General features: G+C 42.5%; 1 protein-coding gene across 7 annotated transcripts in view; it reads left to right on the forward strand.

Moving 5' to 3' along the window:
• The window catches only part of CELF2 (CUGBP Elav-like family member 2), a 380720-nt gene that overhangs the window by 257101 nt on the left and 99535 nt on the right, over nucleotides 1-24084 (forward strand). For all 7 annotated transcript variants that reach the window (XM_026033322.1, XM_026033318.1, XM_026033317.1 and 4 more), the window contains one exon: nucleotides 15737-15933. In XM_026033322.1, coding sequence (XP_025889107.1) covers nucleotides 15756-15933 — 178 coding nt within the window. In that variant the 5' untranslated portion in view covers nucleotides 15737-15755. The remainder of the gene's footprint in view (nucleotides 1-15736; nucleotides 15934-24084) is intronic.

Raw genomic sequence — 24084 nt, forward strand, 5'->3', positions numbered from 1 at the left:
ATGGGATGAACGTGGAAACGTGAATCCCAACTGCATGTGAACTGGGAGGCAGGTGAGAGGATGTGCAGGATGAGACGTGTTCRTCTCTCTGGGCACAATTGCTGCAGTTTCTGTGCCTTCTGCTTTTTCTTTTTCTTTTCTTTTTCCTTCCTAGAAAGAGAACACTGTAATAATGTGACTTGGAAAAGCCAAAGTGTGGGTAATTGCACCAGTCTGAGGACTGGGAGAGGAGAGCTCAGTATCGTAGGTTCCTCCCCTGTTCCCAAGATCTCTCAGCAGTCAGGGGAAAACAGTCTTGTGGCTTTTAACACTAATGAAAGTTGAAGGCTGTAAACAAAATCACGGGTTGAATCATCCAGTGCTGACACGTCTTTTGGACTTCAAAGCAGCTTTCCTTGGAAGACATTGTGAAATAACATTTCCTCCTTGCTTTTGCTGGTCTAGTAATTAGGAATGATTTAGGGTAGCGGTGAAGGTGCCTCTAATGGGCACCTTGTGAGTGTTAATAAAAGGAGGGATCCATTAAATGTGGTAATTTGTGATCGGGCTGATGGGGTTAATATTTTCTTAGAATATAGTTGGCCATTCTTCCAAGTAATAGTGTAATGTAATTATAAGTACCTCAGTAGATGGACTCAATTGCTCCTATCATGAAAATTAATTTCAGGATCACGCTGAGGTTTCGTTTTTCCTCTCTTCTTTATTTTCTACACTGTGCAGGAAGGAGCAGACACATACAAATGAGATTATCTTTGAGCAGAGTTCATTACAGAGACCTGTCCAGTTCCTTGGAGCTCCATAGACTGAAATCTATAGGAAAGAAGACATTTCTTCACATTTTCTGTACTGTAGCTCTTCCAGCTTTTCACATGCTATTTTTAAAGTACCTGACAAAGATAAAGGGATGTGTCCAATATCAAAGGTGGGAAACTGAGATATACTGAGTTTTTCCCTAAATGTTACCCTGCAATTAATTAGGATTAGGAATTCTCCAGTAAGTTTTGCCAAGTTTTCTGGTGAAGTTTTTTCAGCACACATAAATGTGCTTTCTTCAGTTTTTTTAAATACCCAAACAATGAAAATAATTTATGTACTTCTATGTTCTTCATCTTTCACACATGCCAAAATACAAAAGTCTGTGAAGATATATATTCCTGTGTCTTGAGATATATGTTCCTAACATTAAGTGAACTTAACGACAAGTGAAAAGCTAATGAGCAAAAGTTTTCAAGGAATAAAATGAACCAAAAAGTGTGACATGAAAAGTCTATGTTTGCTGACACTCTGAACTCTTGCCAGTAGTTACTGCCTTGAAGAACGTAATGGAATTAAATCAAACAGGACTCTCAAAAATTGCTCTGAAAACATACACAGATTTAGAGGGGATCAGCAACATGAAAGTGTTGGGTTGCTGCTGTGTTGTTTGAAACCTTAATTACCAATGCTCATTAGCAGATACATATCTGACCTGTGCTGATTTCAACTAGCTAAAAATAAATCCAAAACCCAAGAAGGAAGACAAACAGGAAAGACATTATGAGTCTTGCTGTCCTCAGAAGCAGCTTTCAGACCCAAAGCTAATGGCATGCCAGATCAGGGCTTGTAGGTGTGCAAGCTGGTCCTGTTTAAAGCCAGTAGCATCATACTTGGCTTCAGTAGGACAGGATTTCATCGTGAGATTGTGTCCTGATTAATTTAAAGACTTTGCAAGTTCATAGACATAGATTGTGTCCTGATTAATGTAAAGACTTTGCAGTTCATGTGCTGGACACATCCACGGATGTGCAGCATCCCCTTTGTAGCAGCATCCCCCGTTACTCACAGCACAGGTTAGAAAGTGTTAATGGAAGAGAAGAAAAGCCTGGAAACTCCTTTGCAGAGCATCCTTTGTGTGGGGAAAGTGGGGGAACACAAATGTATTTGCAAGTCCAAGCACAGCTATGCTGCCGCTCCTCGCTGTCGTGCCCTGTGTTTTCTGGAGAGATACTTAATGGTGTTTGAACATGACTATATACTCCCATTAATGTAACAATTTTCATTCCTATAGAGCAGCATTAGCAACATAATCTCTGTGTTAAGTACTTTTCCTTTACAGTCCCTGGAGAGTCAGAACTCTAAAAGCAAATACTGTATTTACCAGAGCCTGTAAAAGGGAAGAAACGAGGCGAAAATGCAAAGCGTTGGAGATAAAACAGAGTTCCTTTTGGCTGCTTGTAATTGTACCATAAGTATATACATAGACATTGTTATGCCTTTTATATTGTCTCTAATTTGAAATAAACAACATGATTACAGATTAGATCGATCATGGCTTCAGCATTTCTGGCCAAAGCAAGAGCAGACTTGATGGGCTAGCTAACCATATAATTGAAGCAGAGATTATTTCACTGTTGGCGATCTGTTTAAAGATTTTAATTTATAAGAATGGGTCTTCTTTGCAGCATTTTGCTGTGGCTCCCCATGCGTGCCTTTGGAAGCAGGAGCTGCTTGCAAATGCCATGAAACCCACTGAGATTTGAAGCAAATCTTTCGGTGTAAATCTACACGGTCTTTTGATCACGTCCAAAATAACAATGCAAAGTACTAAATACCAGAACAGGCAGCTGACTGCAACTGTCTGGCTTTTTCTGGCTTTTTTTTTTTTTTTTCCCAAATTATAGAGAGAGGGAAAATGAATATATAGGTGGTTTTGCTGCAGTTTCCAGAGGAGCTCTATAGGGATGTGGACAGCTGTGGGGCATTGGAGGACATGGAGGCTCTTCTAGAGTTCCCCAAGGGAGCAGAAACCAAACATATCCACACTAGTGCGTCTCTTCTTATGTTATGGAGTCAAAAGAAGTGATTCACCAAGAGCTGGAAAGAATACCGTTCAGGAATAAACAAGGAATAATAGCAGCAAACTACCTTGGGTGCTTTTTAAATTTGTATATATTCGGTGTATTTTTGGTGAAGTAATACGTTTACTCGAGGGGGAGTAAGCCAAACCTAAAGAAAAGATTTGTTAARGGCAAACAAAAAAAAGGAATAGTAGGAGAAAGATAGTGAATACCTAGGGAAGTAGAGGGATGGGAGCAGCATAAAGYAGAGGAGAACTTGGTCAAAATTACAGTGAGTTATTCCAATGTCCACCTAGCTTTTGCTGCCTTTTCCTGTTATCTCCCTTCATCCATATCACAGAAGGAAGTCAGGGATGTGGGCCCCAGCCCCTGCTGTGTTTTCCAAAGGCTTTGCCTTGACCAGCCTGGTTCAAAGAAACAAGTGCTACTGGCTCCATACCCTTCCTTCAGTTCAGCTTTTCAAGCTTTCCCTGCTCCTTTCCTTCCTCCTTTGTTTTTCCTTTTTTGCTTCTTAATCTCCTTCCAGTTAAAGCCCATGGCTAAGAACAGCCTTTAATAACCCRTCTTGATGGGCAAGTGAGGGCCTTGACTTCAGTGCAGGGACTCCTTCATTGCTCTCAGCATATGTGTCAAGAGCACCCAGCTACTCCTGTGGGTGCTCAGCAGTGTTGACTGGTCCTGTTAATTACTTGCTGGACTGTAATTGTATTTATGGTTCATTTTGTTTGAGTGGCTTGGATGCTTTTGTAATGTCATGGATGGGATTCAGCTCTGAAATGCCAGTTCAGTGTCCTGCAAAAGGGCTAATCCCCTTGGCAGATGCAGTTCCTGCCCTCTGCACCAGAGTGTGTAAAATTCTGCATGTGCTGCAGAAAAGGGAAGGAGTGAGACAGAGATACAGATAGTGACCAAATTCTCCATCTTATCTGTTTGGCAACTGCAATTTAAATATGAATCTATATGAGATACATATATATATCGCTAGTGGAATGGAGGGCACCGAAAGGTTGCGCAGGACTCCTGGGAAGTCCAGCATGACGTGGGAAGCTCGAGCGAACAGGGACATCCAACTAGCTGCAATGTCAGTGCTCATGTTCAAGGCAGAGATGGGACACGCAGATGACATCCTTTTTTTTTCACAAGTGCCAAGGAAATGATTTTGGTAGGAAGCGCTGCTGAACGCCAYGTCTCCTGCTTCACAGATGGGTGCACTGAGGAGGAACACGAGCAGGTTACAGCGCGGGAAGTAGGGCGGATGAATCAGCTCCTCGCAGAGGTTCTGTTGAGCTGCAGCTCAAGGGTAATGTGTTTTAATGGCAGTCATCACCTGCTCGGGCAGAGGGGCCATATTCAACCCCAAGCATCAGCCCATCCAGAGCTCCCGTGCCAACACTGTCTTCCTCCATTCCCCACTCGCTGCACTCACAGTATCTGCCTTGCACCAATTGCCCTGGCTAATTGCCACCCTCCAATCCTGGAAAAACCGTTTTAGTTGCCTGAATTAATACTTGGGAGCCGTCTCGGCTTTGCTGACTCACTGGTCAACCTTGAGAAATGAGAGCTGCCGGAGCTGCCGCCGGGCTCGTAGGTCGCGCCGGGGACTCTCGTGCTGATTAGCGTCGTGCCTTTTTATTCGCAGTTGAAAGAGCTTTTGTGTTGAAGGCCAGGAGATTTAGCATTAGGAGTAATTAAAAACTGAGGCTGCTGCTTTCCTATTTTTTTCAAATCTGAAGGGCCTCGGGAGGCTCCGTAGTCATTAGAAAATCCTATTCGTGGTGTTTCTAGCGGTTGGGCCGTGGGCTCGCCTGTGTGGAAAGCAGGGTCTTGTTGAGGGTAAAGCGGGGAAAAATATCATAGGGATGGGGAGAGGAAAAGCGTGTGGGCTTGGGGGAGGGAGCTTTAGTGGCTGCTTTGCAATATGCCCTTAGTAACTGGATTGCAGCTCTGACGGGAAAAATAGATGGTGGGAATGCACTCAGGCAAAGTGGGTCACATGTGATCCATGACCTTAGAGGAAAAGGAGGGGGAGGAATCAGCTCAAATCATCAACGGGGTGAAAATCTTCCCTCCCAGGGTTTATGAGTTGGGTTGTGCCGCCGTCCTGCTCTTGGGGCTGTGTGGGAGAAAATGCGGCTCTCTCGAACACAGCAATAGCTTGGTGGCCTTGGAAAGGAAGGGAAAAAAAAGATTTTTTTTTTAAATACAGCCACACTGTGCGATGACCTGAAGCGATGGCTCGGCCATGGGGCCATCCTCGTGGATGCAGCATTGGAGGCGGGATGCCCTTGCTGGCTCTCCAGTGCTCCACAGGAAAACTTGCTGCAATTTGTTCCCTCTTGCTTATATGGGCTCCCATAGTAGTCAGAAGTGCCCTGTCAGGGCTGAATTCTCCATCTGCTAAATATACAAGTATATTGCATACATTATATTTGCTAATCCCTGTTGTTCGTGAGAACGCCCTGGGCAATTAGAATTTATTAAGTAATGATTTGTTCTGTGTATAAACTAGTATTAATTTTCGTATCCAAGCTACTTTTCTTATACTAGTCAAGCACAATGTAGATGCTCGTGTTTCAAGGTGGCATTAATTAGCATCGCAGACTAATACAGCACTCATTTACATAACGAAACGTCGCAAAGGAGGTGCAGAATTAGTGGCATTAGTGAACACACACCTAACTTCCTTCCCCCTCCTGCCTCTTCTTTAGCCTCCGGATTAGCCACCTTTAAAAAWAGTCTAGGAGAGCAGCGTGTTTCCTACTATATGAATATAGTAGGAAAACATCTAGGTTTGCTAATAAAATGGTGTTTGCTACGTAAAAAGCAGCCAGAATTGTCCGGGGCCTTGGAGATGCTCTTGCAATGCAAACAGGAATAGTGGTGTTGGAAAGCACTTCGCTCCTGTGGTATCGCTCAGTTTTCCAGCCCTGCTCTTAAAAGATAAATTAGAACTGTACTCACTTAAAAGAAGAAGTGTAACATGAAAGCTTTGGGGCCTTTAATAATATAACAGTTCAACATTTACATAGCGCTTTCCCGCACATGTGGAGATGGGAACGCAATGTGCCGAGTCAAAAAGCAAAGGGAATAAGCACAGCAAAAGGAAGAGTCTCGTGTGTGGGTAAAAAAACAGCTTCTTGGTTTCTTAATCCTCTGCTTGTAGCTCCTCGCTTAGGCCACCTCTCAGGTCTCATCCTGCAAGGATGCAGGAGGTCCTGCACCCTGCAAGGATGAGACCTCCCTCATCCGTCTTTATTTCCCCATATCTCTTATTTACAGTGAGGAGCCCGGCAGATTGAAGCCTCAAATCATTAGAAGTCCATGTGTAGAAGTCCGTTTTTCAGGAGCAGGATTGTGTGTCCTCTGTCAGGCAACTGAGGCCCAGGAGCTTCAGATAGGTATTTTCAGATAGATTTTTTTTATTGCACCTGCCCAGGTCCTTGAGCACTTTGGCACCGCTTTCTTCTTCTCCCCCTCTCAGTGAAGATGCCGGTGACCGTACAACAAAGAGTTATGCAGAAAAGCAGTTGGAAGAGGGCAGGAGATCTTAGAGAAACTACATGGTGTTACTAATGCACCAGCTTTCCAAAAAGTTGTCATCGCAAATAAGAGTTTTCCACTTTCAGGAGGAGGAGGGAAAGAGAAAAAAGATGAGAAGAAATTAACCCTGTGGTGTGATGACAGAGATTTCTATAAATCATGCTGAGGCTCACCCTGGCGTTAATAGCCAGCCAAACCAGACATGGCCGAGCTTCTGCCACTTAGATATGTACTGGGGGCTTAAAAATACCCACAAATAAAGTTTTATTGGGCTGCATGAGGCTATTTCAGTTAATCAGCTTCAGATTTCACATGTTGATCAAAGGGATGCAGATGGTATTCCCATTTCCCCCCATATTTCAGATTTCTTTTGGAAAGCTGCCAGCCTGTCCACCGGGACCTGACTGCTTTCTCTGTTGAGAATAAACACTCCACAGGAAGCAGTAGCTCACCACACTAGAATTTTAGCCCAAACGGTCCCATTAGCAAGTTACTTGGTCTTTTTAAATTCATTCTACTGCAAGAATTAACTCTGACCTTAAATATGCAATTTTTGTCAATTTTTCAAAATGTGTTTTGGCGTCAGTTTGACAAGCAGCTTGGAAAGGGCTCCTTGGGACGGATCACTGTGTTTGTGCAGAGCAGCGTGGCACCTCAAGATGCCACGGAGATGGGGTCTATCTTGGATGTCAAAAGTGTCCCCAGAAATGCCACATGACTTTGGCAGAGTGTCAGTGTGTGTTCTTGTTGGGATTTGCCAAAGTATATTCATTAGGGAAATTTAAACCATTTTTTCTGCTGTTTTCCATTTCTTTGAGCAATCTTTTTAAAGTAGGGGAGATGCTCCCATCCAAATCTGATGTGTTTATTTTCTTGTTAGCATCAAAATAACATTGCAACCACATAATCTAGCAGAGTAAAAGAACTTGCAGTATTACGACAAATACAAGAAACTAAATAAAGTCGTACACACTAACTGCTGGTCACCTTAGCAGCTGAGATTCTCTGATGACTAGTTGTGTGTAGGAGCTATTTAAGGAAGGAAAATATTTAATTTTATAATATATTTAATGTTAAAATATATTATATTTTATATTTTATTAATTTGATTTTTAATATTTGCTTCTTAAGCTATTTTAGGAAGCCTTTTTTGAGTTGCTTGAGTTGTTGAATGCCATGCAACAGAGCCCGGAAATTTCAGCAAGTGCAAAAGACAAACGGCACAACTCCTTTTTCTACACACAGGAAAAGGATTTCCAAGCAGCACACACAATATTTTTTTTCCTTAAAAATTGCTTCGTGTCCTGGCTTCGTGGCCAAAGAGTTTCGCTGTTTTGCATTTGTAGTTGTACRTGTTGCTCATGATGCTCCAGAGAGCTGAGATTGGGACAAGGCTTCATGGTGGGACTTCACCAGCATTGGACACAAGCAGTAACTAATAAGAAACTCTGACCACATTTGGAATAAAAAAAAGCAGCAAGCAGAATTTTTGAAGGAACCAAATGACACCTCTTGCGCATGTCAGGAACTCATGGTGTCACACGGACAGCACACATCATTAGTATTGTGCGTCATCTGCAGGCACAAATCTATTTTCATTTTTTAATATTGTCTTTCCCCATTGTCGGAATTTCTTTTTCTTATTTTTCTGGACAGGTTATACATATGCTAATAGAAATATGCCTATTATTTGAAGCGTAGTTCTGCTTGTCAATGAAGCTTCATTAACACCGTTATCACTGCCTGACATTTATCTTATAATTTCCCAGAGTTGACTGTTACATCTCCATGGAAACCCAAATTGCAATTGAAACAAGTGAGATAATAAAGGCATCCGTGGAGGATTGACAGTGTGCAAGCCCACAGTGTTTGCAGGCTACATTTGTTTATAGGTCCTTAGATAAATCTGTTGCAGCAAAGGGTTTTATTACCTGTCTCCTATCTTTCTGTGACTGCTCCTGTTGCAAGGTTTAGAACAACCCTTTTTTATTATTATTTTGCTTTTTAATTAGAGCAATAAATTTTATTGGACTTCTCAGGAGCAGTTAGAGCATTAAAGATGTAGATTCTGGTGTGATTTTCTTTCTTTTGGACAAGATGTGAAGTTTTTTTAGAGATTATTTTGACAATATATGCACTGCTATACTCTTACCTTGATTTGGGGATTGTATGAAGCAACAAAAGTTTGAGATTGCTGATGCCTTTTGGTTTGCTGGCTCTTTCAGTATGCAAGAAAGATGTTGGATTTCTTTCTCTACCTAAGGTCTTGAGATCTTTAAGTTCATGACTCTAAATCAATTTAGCTGGTGCCTCAAAGCATAGAGTCATGAAACTGGAGTGGGTCCAGAGTGAATTAATCTGAAATTAATTTGATTCTGAAAGGCTCCATCTGGCTATGTTTGGAAAAGGCATTTAGACAGATATATAAACAAATGATCATCCTGTATTCTACATGCCAGATGTGGTGTCAAAAAAACGAAGAAATGGCTAAAAAAAAAATATCAGCTGAAGGTGTATTTTGTTGTAATGATGCCCAACTTCCTAAAATTGCAATTGCACTGTCCTGTGTGCAACAGTCCTCTATCCTGCTCAGGGTTGCAAAAGAGGGAGCCTGATAAGACTTTTTTTTTTTCTTTTATATAAGAAAATTGAATGTCACAGCTTGCTTTAATGATCTGGTTCAGATTTCACATAAATAAGTGCAGCTACATGCAGTTGCCTCTGTATCCTCTGGGCACGATCGGCTGCATGAAGGCTGTCAGCATCCCTCTYGTTGGACACTCACTTGAGGATCCTACTGAAGTAGCATCATGCACTGGCACGAGCTTATGTGCACACGCACCTTGGTGCTCCTCTTGCAATACACTGGATTTGTAGAATCCTTCCTGCAAAAAAGCCCAGCAAGCCTCAGAGAGGAATAGGCAAGTTAAATGCCAGCCTGGACGCAAAGCTGGCAGAARCAGCTCCATCCTTAATGAGGCCGTTTAAAAAAAATACATTTTTAAGACGTCTTGTCTGGCTTTCAAGTTTTTTAGAGCAGCGGAAGAAGGGAATTGAGTAACAACTTGGTAAATTTTAGCGCTAAGTGTTTTGAGTGTGGAGAGAGAGACTGAGGTTGTTGACAAGAAAACAGATGGTCCTGCGTGACTTGAATTTTAAAAGCCTGGTACTATTCTAATTCAGTTGTTGACATGGCACAACTCTATGAGCATTTGGGTGTAATCAAATACTTTTTTTTTTTTAAGGTAATACCGAAAAATGTTTCCTGCCACAGAGAAGGAAGTTAGCTTCATTGCAGATGTGTGCAATCAGTAAGCCAAGGCATTAATAATCCGCATTAATGCTGAGCTGCTGCTTCATATGCAAAATGCTGCCTGTCAGGGCTATTAAGCTCTCTTGTAGCTGGGCAAGTTCAGGAGCCCTTTCTGTCATCCCGCTTTGCAGGGATGCCAAGAAACCMCTTTGAAGCTCAAGGACAGGTCACCCTCTGCCTCAGACAAGGCAAGTCCCATGGGGAAAGTTGGCCGGGAGAAAATTAGAAGGTGAGCAGTGAATTGCTCACTTGCTAGGTGCAGTGACCTGCCAAGACTCTCTTCTTGCCCTAGCAGAGAGGAGTTTAGAAATTAAAACAAATAAGAAGCCTTTGTGAGTGCTCAATATTCCACGTCCAAACCACATGGACAGACACCTGTGGGTGAGCTGTCCTGCAGGAAAGGGCTGTTTGAAAATGCTGACTTTGGCATTTAGTGATAGTGTCTAACCTCTGGTGTGACTTAGAAAGAGTTAAAAATCAGTCTATTTTATACCTGGAAAGAAGTAGACCCCAGGAGAGTTTAATGTATGGGACCAACTCAGCAAAATGATAGATGCTTCTAGGTGGCCTTGATCTAACCTTGATCCAACTAGGACCCAAAGCCTCCAGGAGAGCCTAGAGGAGCAACTCTGAGTCCATACGCAGCCTCTTGGTGSCAATTTCCAAAATCCTCTTCTAACCATTCTTGTCATATACCCTCACAAATCCATGATCCCCATCCTCACTTGAACAAGAAAGAGATAAAACCTAAGAAAGGAAGGACTGGGGGCAGTTTTCACTTTTTTCAACTCTTAAGRTCAGATTTCTGGCACTATTAGACATTTTTTATTTTCAGTGTAGTAAAATCTGCAGGCCATTGTTTTAAAAGGGTATTGGGTAGGCAGATCCTTAAAGGTATTGCAAATAGATCATTATAAGTTTTCTCAGCATAAACAGAAATATAGTGCTCAGTTCAGACCTGTGCAGATGGTCTGTTTAATTGTTTGCTTCCACTACAACATGAACTAGCAATGATGTTTTAATTGTTTTTCAAAATAGGGGGCTTTAAATGAAACCTCTGCCTCTGTTTGCATTTGCTGTGTGCACACAGTCTCTTTCTTGTTTATTTGTATGGTGGGGGTGTTTATAGAAGGAAGAAATACAAGATTATATATGATGTGTGTGACCACTTTTGTCTGTGTACATATAGCATGGATACATCATTACTGAACATCTTAAAGAATCATTTCCCTAAAAAAATTGCAAAGTTGCAAAGAGTTTGAAGCCACCACACTGGATATTGCTAGGCTTATTTTTGAGGATTTATTTGAATGTAAGGATTTTCTAACGACACGGTGCAGCAGCTGTGCAAAGCTTTTGCAGAGTTACCTTTGCTTGTGTGTGCAGTCCTGAGCAGAATTCTTGCCAAAGGCATTAAAACAGTCATTTCGTAGTTTTGAACCCGTATGCATGTGGAGTTGAGTGTGAATTCCTGGTCTCAAATGAGCTGATGGGCAAAGAGGGGCTGGAGGGGACACAGCACCTGCAAGACGAGCCCCTTCGGGCTGCATGGGGTTCATTTTAGGAAGGTGGGAAGCCTCTGCACAAAGCAGTATCTGCGCTCTAATCTGCGCACCACGGGCTGAAAAAGTAATTGCATTTTAACACAGCTGCTATTGTGATTTCCTTTTGTCCCCCTGATTTCTTCTTGTAATCCTAATGAGGAATCTGCATGGAGATCTCTAGAGAATAAAGGGCTTTTACCTCAGGTGTGCTTGTCGTTTAATACTGGGTTTTGCTCAGTGCTTTTCCGAGGTCGTGCTGGGCTCCGTGTCTCATTTTCCTGACCTCTTCTCTCCACTTTGCCGGCGCCTAGCCCAAATTTATTACTCATCAGAACATTATTTTCAAGGTAGAGAAAATAATTTTTTTGAGATTTTCTAATCTATCCTCCCCTGTGATGGGATGCTACTTCCTTACCCTCCGTAAAACTTGCAGTTAAGGTCTTAAAAGTGAGCACAATGTACTAAATTAGGAATCAGTCCAGAAACAAACAATTCCTCTTGCAGCAGTGATTCATCTTGATTTGCACAGTGTAATACAGGCAGAATCAGCCAAGCCTGAGCAGCAGATAGATACTGACCCACCAGAAAAACACCCCAGGGTTTTGCGTTGTTTCTCCATGCACTGGAAGTGATTCCCTCGTCTTGAAGTGGCAGTGGGTTTTCCCAGACTGTTTCTGCAGCACAGGAGAAAAACCCTTCTTGCATTTAGTGWACAGTGCTTAAATTAGCACTTATTAGCAAGAGGAAAACCTCAGCGTCGGGTATCAGGTTGCAGAAGCCATCAGTTGCTCGCGGGGTTAGTGCACAGGGCTGTGAACAAGTGCTGTTGCTCTCTGCTGGATGCCTGCAGAATTGCTCAGCTCTTTGGTACCACCTCAATGGGTGATGCAGGGGTAGGGGAGAGGGCTTGGGGTGCTCAGGGTTAAGGATCCCTCCTAAAACCCCAGCTTTGTGCAGCACCAGCRTTGCGAGCTAGGACCAAAGTGTTGCTCTGTGTTGCAGGCTAAGCAGGGCCCCGTGTTGTACCCGTCCAGCAGCAGCTGTTGTGGATGTGGGTTACTCAATAACTACAGTAATATTGCTGTTGGAAATGAGTGTTTCGTGGTTCTGTCCCAAGAGGTGCAGCAGCAGCAGCTCATGCTCTGTAAAACATCACCTTCTCGCTAAGACACTTGGAGCTGTGAAAACACTGATGGGACAGAAAGCTTCAGGAGCTAGTTAGTTTGGGTTGTTTTTTCTGTTCCCAAAGATGTAGACCTGGTCATTTACAGCTTAAAAATATGCTTCTCTTTCTTTTTCTGGGCCACATTTTGCTGGCGTGGCTCCAGCAAAGGTAATTACACTGCATGCCTGTAAATTCCAGCCCCGCCGCTTCCTATGGSGAACGGTTTTGTTCTCCCCGTCCTGGCTCTGGCGGCAGTGAGATGATGCTCCGTGTCATTAAACAGCTGCTGCTGTCACCTCCCGATGAAGTCGTTTGTGGCCAGACAGTGAGTTCAGAAACTCCTTTTTGGGCCTTTCCGAGTTGGATCATGAAGCAGCAATTCGGCCTCTGTGGGATGGGGATTTGCCTGCTGGCTCGTGCCTCCTTCCAGGCCATGGAGGACATTGAGGAGATGGATAGTCAATGAAGGTGATGTGCTGGTCACCAGTGGGCAAAACTGGCTAGAGATGGAAGGGCTGCAGCAGTGTTCTGTTACTAAACAAGTAATCTTGTTTATTTTTTAAAGATATTTCATCTTGGAAAGTTTTGCACATGGAGCTTGTTTGGGTTCCAGTTTGGGGTATTTTTGCCTTATTATTTCCTGGYCAAAGCAAGAGGGGAAGGAAGGATCCTCTTGCTGTGGGGGGACTCATGGGGCCAAAAAAGACTGGCACCAAAAATCTTACAGCACGTGGCAGCTCATAGGCCTGACTGTAGCACAACATCTTCCAGCAGGAGAAGTTTAAGATTGGGAGAGGAAAAGGGAAGTCATCTTCAGCAGGGGTCATTTATATGGGATCAAAATAACAGTTTGCCTTTTGCGTTGACCTGAGCAAGTTGTGCAGCAGCTAAATCATAAGACAGGTTGGCACTTCAGGGAGCAGGTTAATAGAGCACACAACACTTTTTTTTTTTCTTTCCTTTTTTTTCTCCCTATTGCTTTACACTGGGGTTCACCGGGGTTCAGAAATGGGTGTTGAAAGGAGGAAATTTGGAAAGTTATTATTTTTTATTGTTATATTGTTGTTTTATTGTTAAGTTATTCTGTTTTTTTGTTGTTGTTGTTGCTGWTTTTTTTTTATTTTTATTTATTTATTTATTGCAAATCCAAGGAGTTAGGGATTCAGAGAGTACCCAGTGGATGGCTAGTTACTCTGGGCAAGTTTTGATGCTTTGCCCAAGCCTATGCAGGCAGCAAGTCACAAAACACATTCTCCTGGATCTTGCGTCACAGCACAGAGAGCACTGCACCAGCTCTGGCCCATAAAGCATCTGAAGAATAAGAGCAATTTATTGCCACTCCAGTTCCGCTGCAGGGAAGAACATGGTTAAGTATTTTCATTGCATTAGAATAGCTCTAGGCCTGTGCCTAAACCCTTCACTCAAAACAGGAACTTAATAGTAGCTGAGTAATTAATGTGAGCAAACAGTTAGATGAGTTAGGTTTGTGGCTTCCCAAAAATTGCCTCGTTAGCAATGGAAATTGTGGTGCTCTTGGCACACCTGGCAGGAAAGGTGGCTCAGGTCAAGAAGAAAAGCCAAGGAATAGACTTACTGTTTGCTATTAAATGTGATCTTTGCAGTCATTTGGGGCTAAGGTAGTAATTGTGTGTACATATGTTAAACTAGGGATCTGAGGGAGAGAAGCGATGAAGGGCATAATTTAAAAATGAGCTCAGAATTCATTTTTTAATGTAAACAAAGTAGAGAACACAGGCAAGGAGAAGCCAAGCTGATTTCTGAAGAAAAAGAGCCAAATGAGTATAGGAGAAAGACAGCAGAATCACAGYTATGTTTCTACCCTCCTTCTCTTTGCAGATCCAAAATAGAGTGGGAGCATTTCCTTTGCTTATTTTAAGCTATGGTTGCAATACATCTATTTTATTTTTGTCACTGGTGAGGTTTTTAATTCACTGGGTTTTACATAAACAAACAGGAGATTGCAAAAGAAATAGGGTGGTTTCCTAGAGATATAAAGGCCACATAGATGCCTACAACAGTCGTGAATGTTGCAGCCATTGAGGATCATTCTTCAAATCACTTGTTGTTTCGGAGGCTTTCTTGCTATGTTTTAGAATTTTTTTTAATAGATTTTTTTAGATTTTTTTGAGGATCAGGCTTATTGGATTTATCATTTTCTTGCGTATTTTCTTCTCTGCCTCTTGTCTTTGTATGGCTGCAATCTGGTACTCGAGGGAACGTTCAAGTAGTTGTGCTTTGTTCTTGCTCAAAGATGAAGCATGCAAAAATAATCAGGATTAATGGAATCCTTAGCCAAATAATTAGTGGAAATGAGTGCCCTAAATTATCAGTAGTGACATAAGTTCTTTTTTTTTTTTTCCTTTTTTTGGTTCTTAGGTGAGTTATTTTTCTTACAAGAATATGACTCTGACAAGGGTAAACCCTKCCTTAGTCATAATATGCCCCTTTTCTCCCAGAGCAGGTTATTTTTTGCCTCTAAGTGCTGCCAAAGAGGAGAGTTGCCTTAAACTTAAATATACATCTGGAGATCAGATAGGGCAACAATTTATGGGGTGTGAAAACTCTTAAGCATTTGGTATCCTCTGCATGGAGCAAAACTTTTTGAAGCCACATTTTCTGCGCAAAGTCAACAGTTTTTCACCGCCTTCTCCTCTTGAATTGTGCTTTTGGTGCCCAGTTACAAAAAAAAAACCCTACATGATTTAAACTGGAGCCTGCTTTTTCTTTCGCTAGAGCGTAGGCAACGGATCGGCAGCGGCCAGCCGCATAGCCGGAGTGTTTTCCATTCTAGGCAATATCGGGCTAATTTGATGCACACATGGRTGCTTCACACAATCTGCAAATTCATCGCTGGCATCTTGCATTAGTCATCTGACAGATTGCCAAGTGTTTCATATTCCTTTCATGTGACTTTATTACAAAACACACGCGCGCGCACACCCCAGCGCTGCCTTATTTCTGCCAGGAGCCGGTTTAGGGAGAATTCACTGCGGTTCTGTTTACAGCAGCCATGGAAAGAAATCTTCACTTATTTGCAACTGCGCTTAAGATGCGAACGTACCGGTTTGCGGTGTGCAGCGCTCTTCTTATATAATGCTATTAAGCAGCAGCCTGCATAGAAAAACAGACTCGATGAAAAATGTACTTGTGCTGTGTTTCTTTTTTTTGTTTTTTTCCTAATACTTGTGCTATTAATTAAAAGCTGATTTTTTTTTTCCTGTTTTGTGCCCACTGAGATCATCTTCTGCATCGGCTGCACGTTGGAACTGCGAGCTCTTAACTTGCCTTCTCTTTTCGTCTCCTTCCCACTCTCTAGTAACGGCACAGCTAACAAGATGAATGGAGCTTTGGATCATTCAGACCAACCAGACCCAGATGCCATTAAGATGTTTGTTGGACAGATTCCCCGTTCATGGTCGGAAAAAGAGTTAAAAGAACTTTTTGAGCCTTATGGAGCTGTCTACCAGATTAATGTTCTCCGAGACAGAAGTCAGAACCCTCCCCAAAGTAAAGGTACAGTAGTTGTGATCTTTTCTTTTCCTTTTTGCTTTGTTTTGGCTCAATGGTCTTGCTTGTTTTCGGGGTGTCCAAAGAGGTTTGTGCCCAGGCTGTGTGTTTGGAGCAGACGGTGCTGAGCTATGCGGAGCAGGGACCCCCAAATACCCATCGATCGCTGCCGTGCTCTCCCCTTCAAATTGCCATTTCAGTGCCTGCTATCTGGAAGCGAGCAGTCCAACTGTGCAAAAAATAACAAAAGATTGCTGTCCTCGTTTAAATTATTATTGCCAAGAGACGCGGAAACCTGAGCGGTCACTTTCCTGGGATTAGCTCATGAAAAACATAATTTTCGACTTCCTTTCGTTTCCTCTCTCTGCCCCACAGGTGGGAATGATTTTCAGGGTACAGGCAGGGAGGAAGGCTAGTGCTGGGCTCTTGCTATATCCTTGCTCCAGAGGCAGTGCAAAATTTTAAAAGGCGAGTGGCTCTGCGTTTTTCCCCAAAGAATTTTCTGTTTGCCAGATTTCTATTTGATATCACATTAAGGAATATTTTTTGGCACTGGTATTTTTCTAAAAGAGGGGGGCTTCCCTCCCCCTTCTTCCCCTCCCGCCCCATTATTCAAGTATATGTTAAATGTTTATCCTGATCTATATTGCTTTGTTTAACTATATATCTATGTGCATATTTTAGAATTTTATGTATTATACGACACAAGTATAATGTATGTGTCTACGTAGATTTAAAGTGAAGATTTTGCTCCACAAAATGCTGGGTTTTTTTCCCCTGAAATAGTTGTGTATTTTCACTTATGCTTTCACATCTTCAGGAGTTGTATATTAAATCATTGCTGGCGTTACAAATAAGGAGGGCAGCTCCGAGGCACGCCTAGATGCACGTGTGCGCCTGGTTACTAGATATTTATTCCTCCTGCGTCCACTCCTACCGCTGCTTCTAAAGCCCCTTAAAGCACACACGCTATGGTGAATGGCATTAAAAGATTTTGTGGGCCAGCAGCTGACTAATAGTGCAGTGCAGCCCTGTCTGGCCGGAGCTTTCCAGTGCCCAGCGAGGTGATTTTATCCTTAAGTCACATTGCACAACTTTGGGTGCTCCTCTGGCTTGGTGCCAAACGCTGCCAATACTCAGAATTTCCTTTCCTGGCTGGTGTCGAGGATTCTCTCAATGGCCTCGTCTTTGCTGCCCCAATTTAATCTCTATTTATTTATTTATTGATTTGCATCATTTTGATTGTCTTTTGTTTGCCTACCCCAATTCCTTCACATCAAAAAAAAAAAAAAAAAGATAAAAAAGAATCTTTTAATCTTTCATTTGGCATCTGGGAAAGGTTCATACCACCATTCTCTCCTGCTTATCACATCCCCATACTAAACTGCCATCTCCCATAGGCAGTTAGGAAGCCAAAGGCATTTTTTTCTGGCAGTTTTTCAGTTGTGCTTCCAGCCTGAGATGATGTATGTTAGCGTGTAGACCTCTACTCCAGTGCTCTCACCATGTGACTTCTCCTTTTCAAGCTGGAGAGGAGACAGTATTAAAAGGTCAGACATGGGATTTTCTGCAGCCCAAGCTGCTATGGATGAGCAAACTCCAGCTCGGTTTAAACCTCCAAAATGCTGAACTTTGAGGCTCATCCATTTAGAAAGAGCTGATTCCTGGGCCACAGAAATGCCTTCCCACTAAGCAGTAAATGAAGTGAGAATGATATTGTGGTTAGACAGAAGAAACTCATTGATTCCCGTTCCTGTCGTGTTTTCCAATACGCTATACCTGCTATACCTGGCTGCCCAGTAGCTCAAAGGCACAAGAATTAAAACCAGGTCATGCAAATCATTGTTGACTAATTATAAATGTCCCCCCATGTTCAATATTCTTTTGCATACTCTTTTTTTATTTAGGCTTTCTGGGCTGTTGTGGTTTGGCTTTTGAAGGGGTATTTTTTTAGCTTGAACTTCTTTCAGCCATGCACAGATGATGCTTTTATATCACTCCAGCCTTAATATGTTTTAATGAGCTAATGAAATTAATCCTTCAGGGAGCCAATGCAACCTTCAGACTTATATTTCCCTGACACAGCAGCAAGCTCCTCCCTTGGTCAGCTTTTCGCTTGGAAAGCTCGGAGGAGCATATCTCCACGCTTGCTCTCCCCTTCCTTCTGGCGCAGCCTGCTTGCCAGATATAGAAACCTCTGGAGTTTTCTCCTGACTAGGTGTGATCTTTAATTTCTTAATCCAGGAGCACAAAGAAGTCTCTGTGCAAGTGATTTTTAGGAGTCTGCTATGAGAAGCAAGGCAAAAGAAAATTGTCCTGATGAATGTCCAGTGGTCTTGTCATCATGGATGACCGAGGAGTGCTCTCAAAGTGGCAGTTATGAGCAGAGATACAGGATTTATTATCAAGGCTGAGCTTTGCTCTTACTTAGGTGATGAGTTCTAATACTGAACTTTCCTTAAAAATTCATCTTCCACACCTTAATAATGAATCTGTCTTATTAGGGAATTGCTCCACCAAGGGGGTCCATCCAATTTGGGCAAAACTTTTCTCCGACAAGCTGTTTGTGAAGCCCAAATGCTTTCACACATAATTCTGGCTGAAGTATCCCTGGGCCAGCTGTGACCTCCCGGCGCTCTCCCCAGCTGTGAACGGCCACGTTCGGTCATCTSATTTTTTGCATTTAACCAACTGGCTCTGCAGAGGTTGGAGGAAGAGAGGCAGATGGAAAGACAAGTTCTGCTCCTTTAAAAAAAAAACAACAATATTTCTTCCCTTAAAGTCCACTGATGTTCTCTTGTTACCCAAAAGAGGATGATTGCATGGCTAATGGGAATGCCGAGCTTGGCTTCGGGGATGCTCCACGTGCACAGATCCCCCCTCTCCTCCCTGTGCACTGAGGCACTTGCAGCTCTTTCTGGTGGATTTTCCACTCAGAAGAGGCTGTGCTTCCATGAGCGGTGGCCAGGCTGCTCTCCGTAAGCAGAAATCTTGTCATGCTTTCAAGAGCATGCACTTCTGAAGGGTTTTCTGCATGTGTGAAGGAGCTCAGCAAAGTCATTTGACTTGCAAGATCTGTCCCCCATTGTTTTTATAAGACCTATCCCTCTTTCTGCAGCAGCAGAAATCCAGAGGATTAAGTAAACTACATGAAAGGAAAAATATATCACAGTAAATTCAGTAACGCTGATAAAATGGCACTTTCAACCTGTGGGGGCCGAGGGAATTCAAAATCCGGGCGGATCAGCCAGCTCTATTCCTAGTCTACTTTGTTCCCTTTATATCATTTATTATAGATGGAGAGGTGATTTTTTTGGAGCTGTTGCTAGTGAGAGTGGCGCAGTACCCTGCTAACCACTGCTGCATGCAGAGGCCATAGGAAGGGCCACCAGGATTTTTCCTTGTCCCCGGTGCTCTGTTAACCCRTGAGAAATTCCCTGCCAACCTCAAGAGCTGGAACAAACAGCCCAGGGCTCTGCAGATCATTGGACCTGTAGGACCATCCCGGGCCAGATCCACAAGGTCCTTTTGGCCCCTGGTCCCCTCTTAGCTCCCTGTTAAATCCCACAGGGTTGGAGGTCCCCAAAACCATCACTGAGAGGTCTGGCATCCCGCTCCAGTGGTTGGTAACGGGTGATTCTTAGGTGGCAAATCTTGCAGGGTTGTCAGCTTGAGTTTCTCCAGGAGATCAGTATTTTTTCTCTCTCTGTGTAAATGGTCTTGACAGAAAAGAACCCCCTGAATTGTTATCCACGTTGTTTTGGAACCTGCTGAAGGGACTAAAGGGGCAAAAAAMCACCTTTATAACCCAGGGAAAACAGTCTGAGCAGGGCAGTGCAGCTGGGTAGAGTGAACTGGGAGCCAAAGGAGTAAATCCGAGTCTTGTAGGCGCTGAATGAGCGGATTTTGCAAACCCACGGGATTGGATTTGGAGCCTGCATGTCTCATCAAAGGACTAACATGGTGTTTTGTACCCGTGTGGGCAAAAAGGCAGTGAAAATGCAGAGCACTGTAAATGGGAACATTGAATATAGCTTTCAAGGAAACGCTGTGACACTTAAAGGAGGACTTTTTTTTTTTTTTTTTTTTTGATGATGATGATATTTAAACACCGGTTGCCAATATTTAGCACTATTCTGCAGCAAAAGGGCAGAGGTCTGGAGAAGAGCAGCGTGTTTCATACAGGGTGGGTTAAGCTATGGAAAGAGGTCTGAGAAGGTGAACTTGTGAAGGACTTGAAGCACTGGCTTACAAGAAAGCAAAAAGGGGGAATTGCTGTGGAAGAATACAGGACTGTGCCTGAATTTGGAAAGGAACAAGTTGTAAGGGGCTGTGATGATTGAAGTTTCTGCAGTGTGTCCAAGTGCGTGCTGGAGACAGGAACAGATAGGCTCTTTCAATTAATATTAAACCCAGGGACCACACAGAATAGGCTTAAGATAAAGCAACAGTAGGCCAGAGAAAAGGCAGAGGGGGAAACCTTCTTAAGTCAAATTTTCTTCCTTCTCAAGTAGAATGAAAAATATTCTTGCAGAAAGAGAAGGAAGAAAAGTTCCCAAAGAAAGTTACTGCTCCAGTGTGGTATAGATAGATAGATAGATAGATAGATAGATAGATAGATAGATAGATAGATAGATAGAGATAGATAGATAGATAGATAGATAGATAGATAGATAGATAGATAGATAGATAGATATAGGGATAGATAGGGATACATAGGGATACATAGGGATACATAGGGATACATAGGGATACATAGGGATAAGGGGTAGACAGAGAGGGACCTAAAGTGGTTCCTGTGCAGGATGGGGCACCGGGCACAGCTGCTCACCCGCGGCCGCCTCARCGAGGAGCTGAGGTTTCTCCTGACCCCTGATATTTGTTCATCACTTTGAAGGGAGGGAGCAGCTGAGGGTAACAGCCCCCGGCGCGCCCGACCGCCCAAACCTGTTGTCCACATAAATCAGCCTTGCTGTGGATCGCCATCGGCCACCACTGCAAGGGAGAGGGACGCTTTCATAAGGAAACRCATTGCCTGACTGTGCAGCAAGGTCTTTGGGAAGATGCCGTAACCAGAGTGGTTTTTCAAAGAAAGGCAATTGCCAAAACTATTCGAGAAAGTTGGAGGAGATTGGATAGACACTCTCTGGTGCTGGTATTTTGAGTGGGAGATGAAAAAAAAACTTTCCTCAGACATATTTCCAAAGCTCAAACCTTCCTCAGATGTGTTTCCAAAGCTCCTGTTTATGGCAGATCTCTGTGAATGATGGGAGCTATAGGAGAACTGAGTTTTTGCRTTATTTTAAGCATCATTTTGCTCCATGTCTTTTGACCACATTGATTGCAGGGGGATGGTGTTCCAGAAGTGGGGATTTCGGGTGTTGCTACTGAGAGGAATTGTACAAATAACAACCCCTCTCTAAGGGGCTGCCGCAGATCACTCAGGGGCTCGGCTCTTATGGAGTTTTGTAGCAGCTTAGCTGTGCTTTACAACTGTATATGAATTTTCACAATTAAGCTAAGGCTATGTGGGCTCATTGCCAGCTGTATCTATGTTAAAGAAATGCATAAACTTCAACTATGTGAATCTGTTTAATTATCTGAGTAGAAAACCCATGTGCAGACTAGCTATTAGATGAGAAGGGCTTTTTACTCAGGCTGTGGTTTTCTTAATAGATCCTTAATGTTGATGGCGAATAAACACTTGGGGAAAAGGTCAGTTATGCAAAAGAATGCCCACAGTTTTAAATTTGAGGATGATATAAATCCAACTTCTTTATAGGTACCTTCAACTGCCCCAGGAGCAAAGGTAAAAAATGGGATTCAGGTTTCCTGCTACTTCAACATAAGCAAGAAATGCAAAAAGCAAGGCGTATGTGCCTCTTCCTTTTCTTTTTTTTTTAATTCTTTAAAATTCCTTTGAAGGCTAATGAATGAGAATTAAGAGGCTTAAACAATAGTGTCTTTCAGTCGGAGGCGGTGCTGGAAAGGAACATATTGCACACTAGTCGAAAAAGGCAAGCAAATCTTTGCTGTAATGCTGACTTCCTCAGTATGCCAGCCAGCATTTACATATTGAATATTTTAGAACTTTGAAAAAAAAAACCCTCAAATTTTGTTAAAGTATAAATGGGTAATTTGTTTTTTGTAATGTCGGCATTGCATCAGGAGGGCATAGAAAGGCAGTTAAAACAGCCTGAATGTTCAATAAAAATGAAAAAAAAACCCCAGCTAATCAAATTTCATTGTTGAATCTGAATAATACGCCAAATCTCTCAAATATATGATCTCCGAGGCAAAATATGTAACCCATTGAAAAAATTAAGTCAAGTCATGCAAGCACTTGACACAGGATATAATCAATGGATATAATACTTAGACATGAAATTACATACATGTTTAAGTACTCTCAAGATTGGTGCCTACATTTAGGAAATATCCCCCCATAATAATGCAAGATAATGTCAACTTGAGATTTATGGCATCCAATTTCTTCAGCTGCATATTAAAGCTCCCATCAATGAGTTTCTATCTTTTTATGACAGTGTTGTGGTGCTCAAATCCTTGCTTCTTCCAGTYTTCTATTAAATGAATACACATACAATATTTATCTGCTTATCACATAAACCGCRATGCATGTCTGTGCTGAAGAGCAATAGCTTCTCCAAAACCCCTTTATCATATTGTATTCTTAATTCTGTGCTATACTAATGTTTGAGTTATTGTCTCATAACATAGTGGGAGGTTTTGCAAAGGGGTTGAGGAACCAGCCCAAAACTTCCACACACTTTGCCATGGAGCTCAAAGGAAGAAAAGATGTGACCACTGAGCAACATCAAAAGTAAAGTGCAGTTGTGCAGCGGTGCTATGGGCACATCTTTAGTCTTCCATTTCCACCCCACAAATGGCATTTTCCTGCTTTCTGTCTTCTGCTCTTCACCCTGCCAAAATTATGCACGCATGTGGGGTGTGCACATATGTGCAAATAAATAAGAACCTAGAATATGAAAGCCACARTGGGAGAAGTTTTGCTCCTGAAAGCTAGACCAAGAGGCCTGAGAACTCTAAGGATTTCTCTGTCACTGCAAAAGACCCTTAAATGACTTAAATATTACCCTGGAGGGGCACAGTAAAAAGTTAAAGACCACACAAAAAGTTATAGTATAAATCTGCCATCAGTTTACATAGTTCTTGACATGAATTTCAAATGCCAGGAAAGTCCTGAGCGAGTGTGTGGTATTCTTCATAATTCTGGAATGTGTTACAAAGCACATRGATGGGCAGCACTTTCTGGATAAATTAAATCCTGGTTTCTTACTTCTGAACCAGGTCTTGCCATGCACTTTGTCTGCAGGGTGAGGCCAACGAGGGGCTTTTCCAGAGCCGAATATGAGATTTAATAGTAGGTTTGGTAGAGGGCTTCCGTGGTACAGGAAAGGATGAGCTATGCTGGCTGTTTTATTCCCTTTTTCGCACACTTCTGCCCACTTGGGGTTGGTCTAGATGATCTCTAGAGGTCCCTTCTATCCTTAACTGTTCTGTGATTCTGTGATTCTGTAACCCCTTCATGGTGCGGTAGCCCTTGACCTGTTTYCCAAGAAGAGCAACCTGTCTTCTAGTTTGAGCTAAATGCTTCTCAGTGAAGAAGGCATTTCCAAGAAAGTGCGTCTTCCTAATTCCTTACAAAAAAACACTCAGAAAAGCTGGTGAATAAATTAAATTTGAATGTATCCAGCACATCCTTTATATTCTCACTGAACTTAATTCCTGCCTAATCTGTGTTCATGCATATGCTGTTTTAAATGGGATGCTTGACTGTCCTTCTGCAGATACAACTCTGCGGTGCATAAATTTGTCCTTGTTTAGGGAGGGGAAAACTTCAGTGTCTGCTACCTTGTGGTTTTAATTTAAAATTACTGCTCTGCCTGAGTCATGCATTCATTTAGAAGAAGATGAGCTGTAAAAATGTGAAAGATCTTTCACAATAAACAGCACTGCTTATTTGCCTAACTGAGCTGGGCTAATTTATGTTTCAGACAATATTGAATGTGTCCCAGTAGCTCAAGGTGGCACGTTGCAATTTCAGGTAGGACAATAAGGAGTAGGTGAGTGCAACAGATCTCAAGGTATTTTTCAAAGGACTAAGGCCACCAGTTA

This window comes from Nothoprocta perdicaria, unplaced genomic scaffold (assembly GCF_003342845.1).
Source record: "Nothoprocta perdicaria isolate Ctin4 unplaced genomic scaffold, notPer1 scaffold_127, whole genome shotgun sequence".
Classification (NCBI taxonomy): Eukaryota; Metazoa; Chordata; class Aves; order Tinamiformes; family Tinamidae; genus Nothoprocta; species Nothoprocta perdicaria.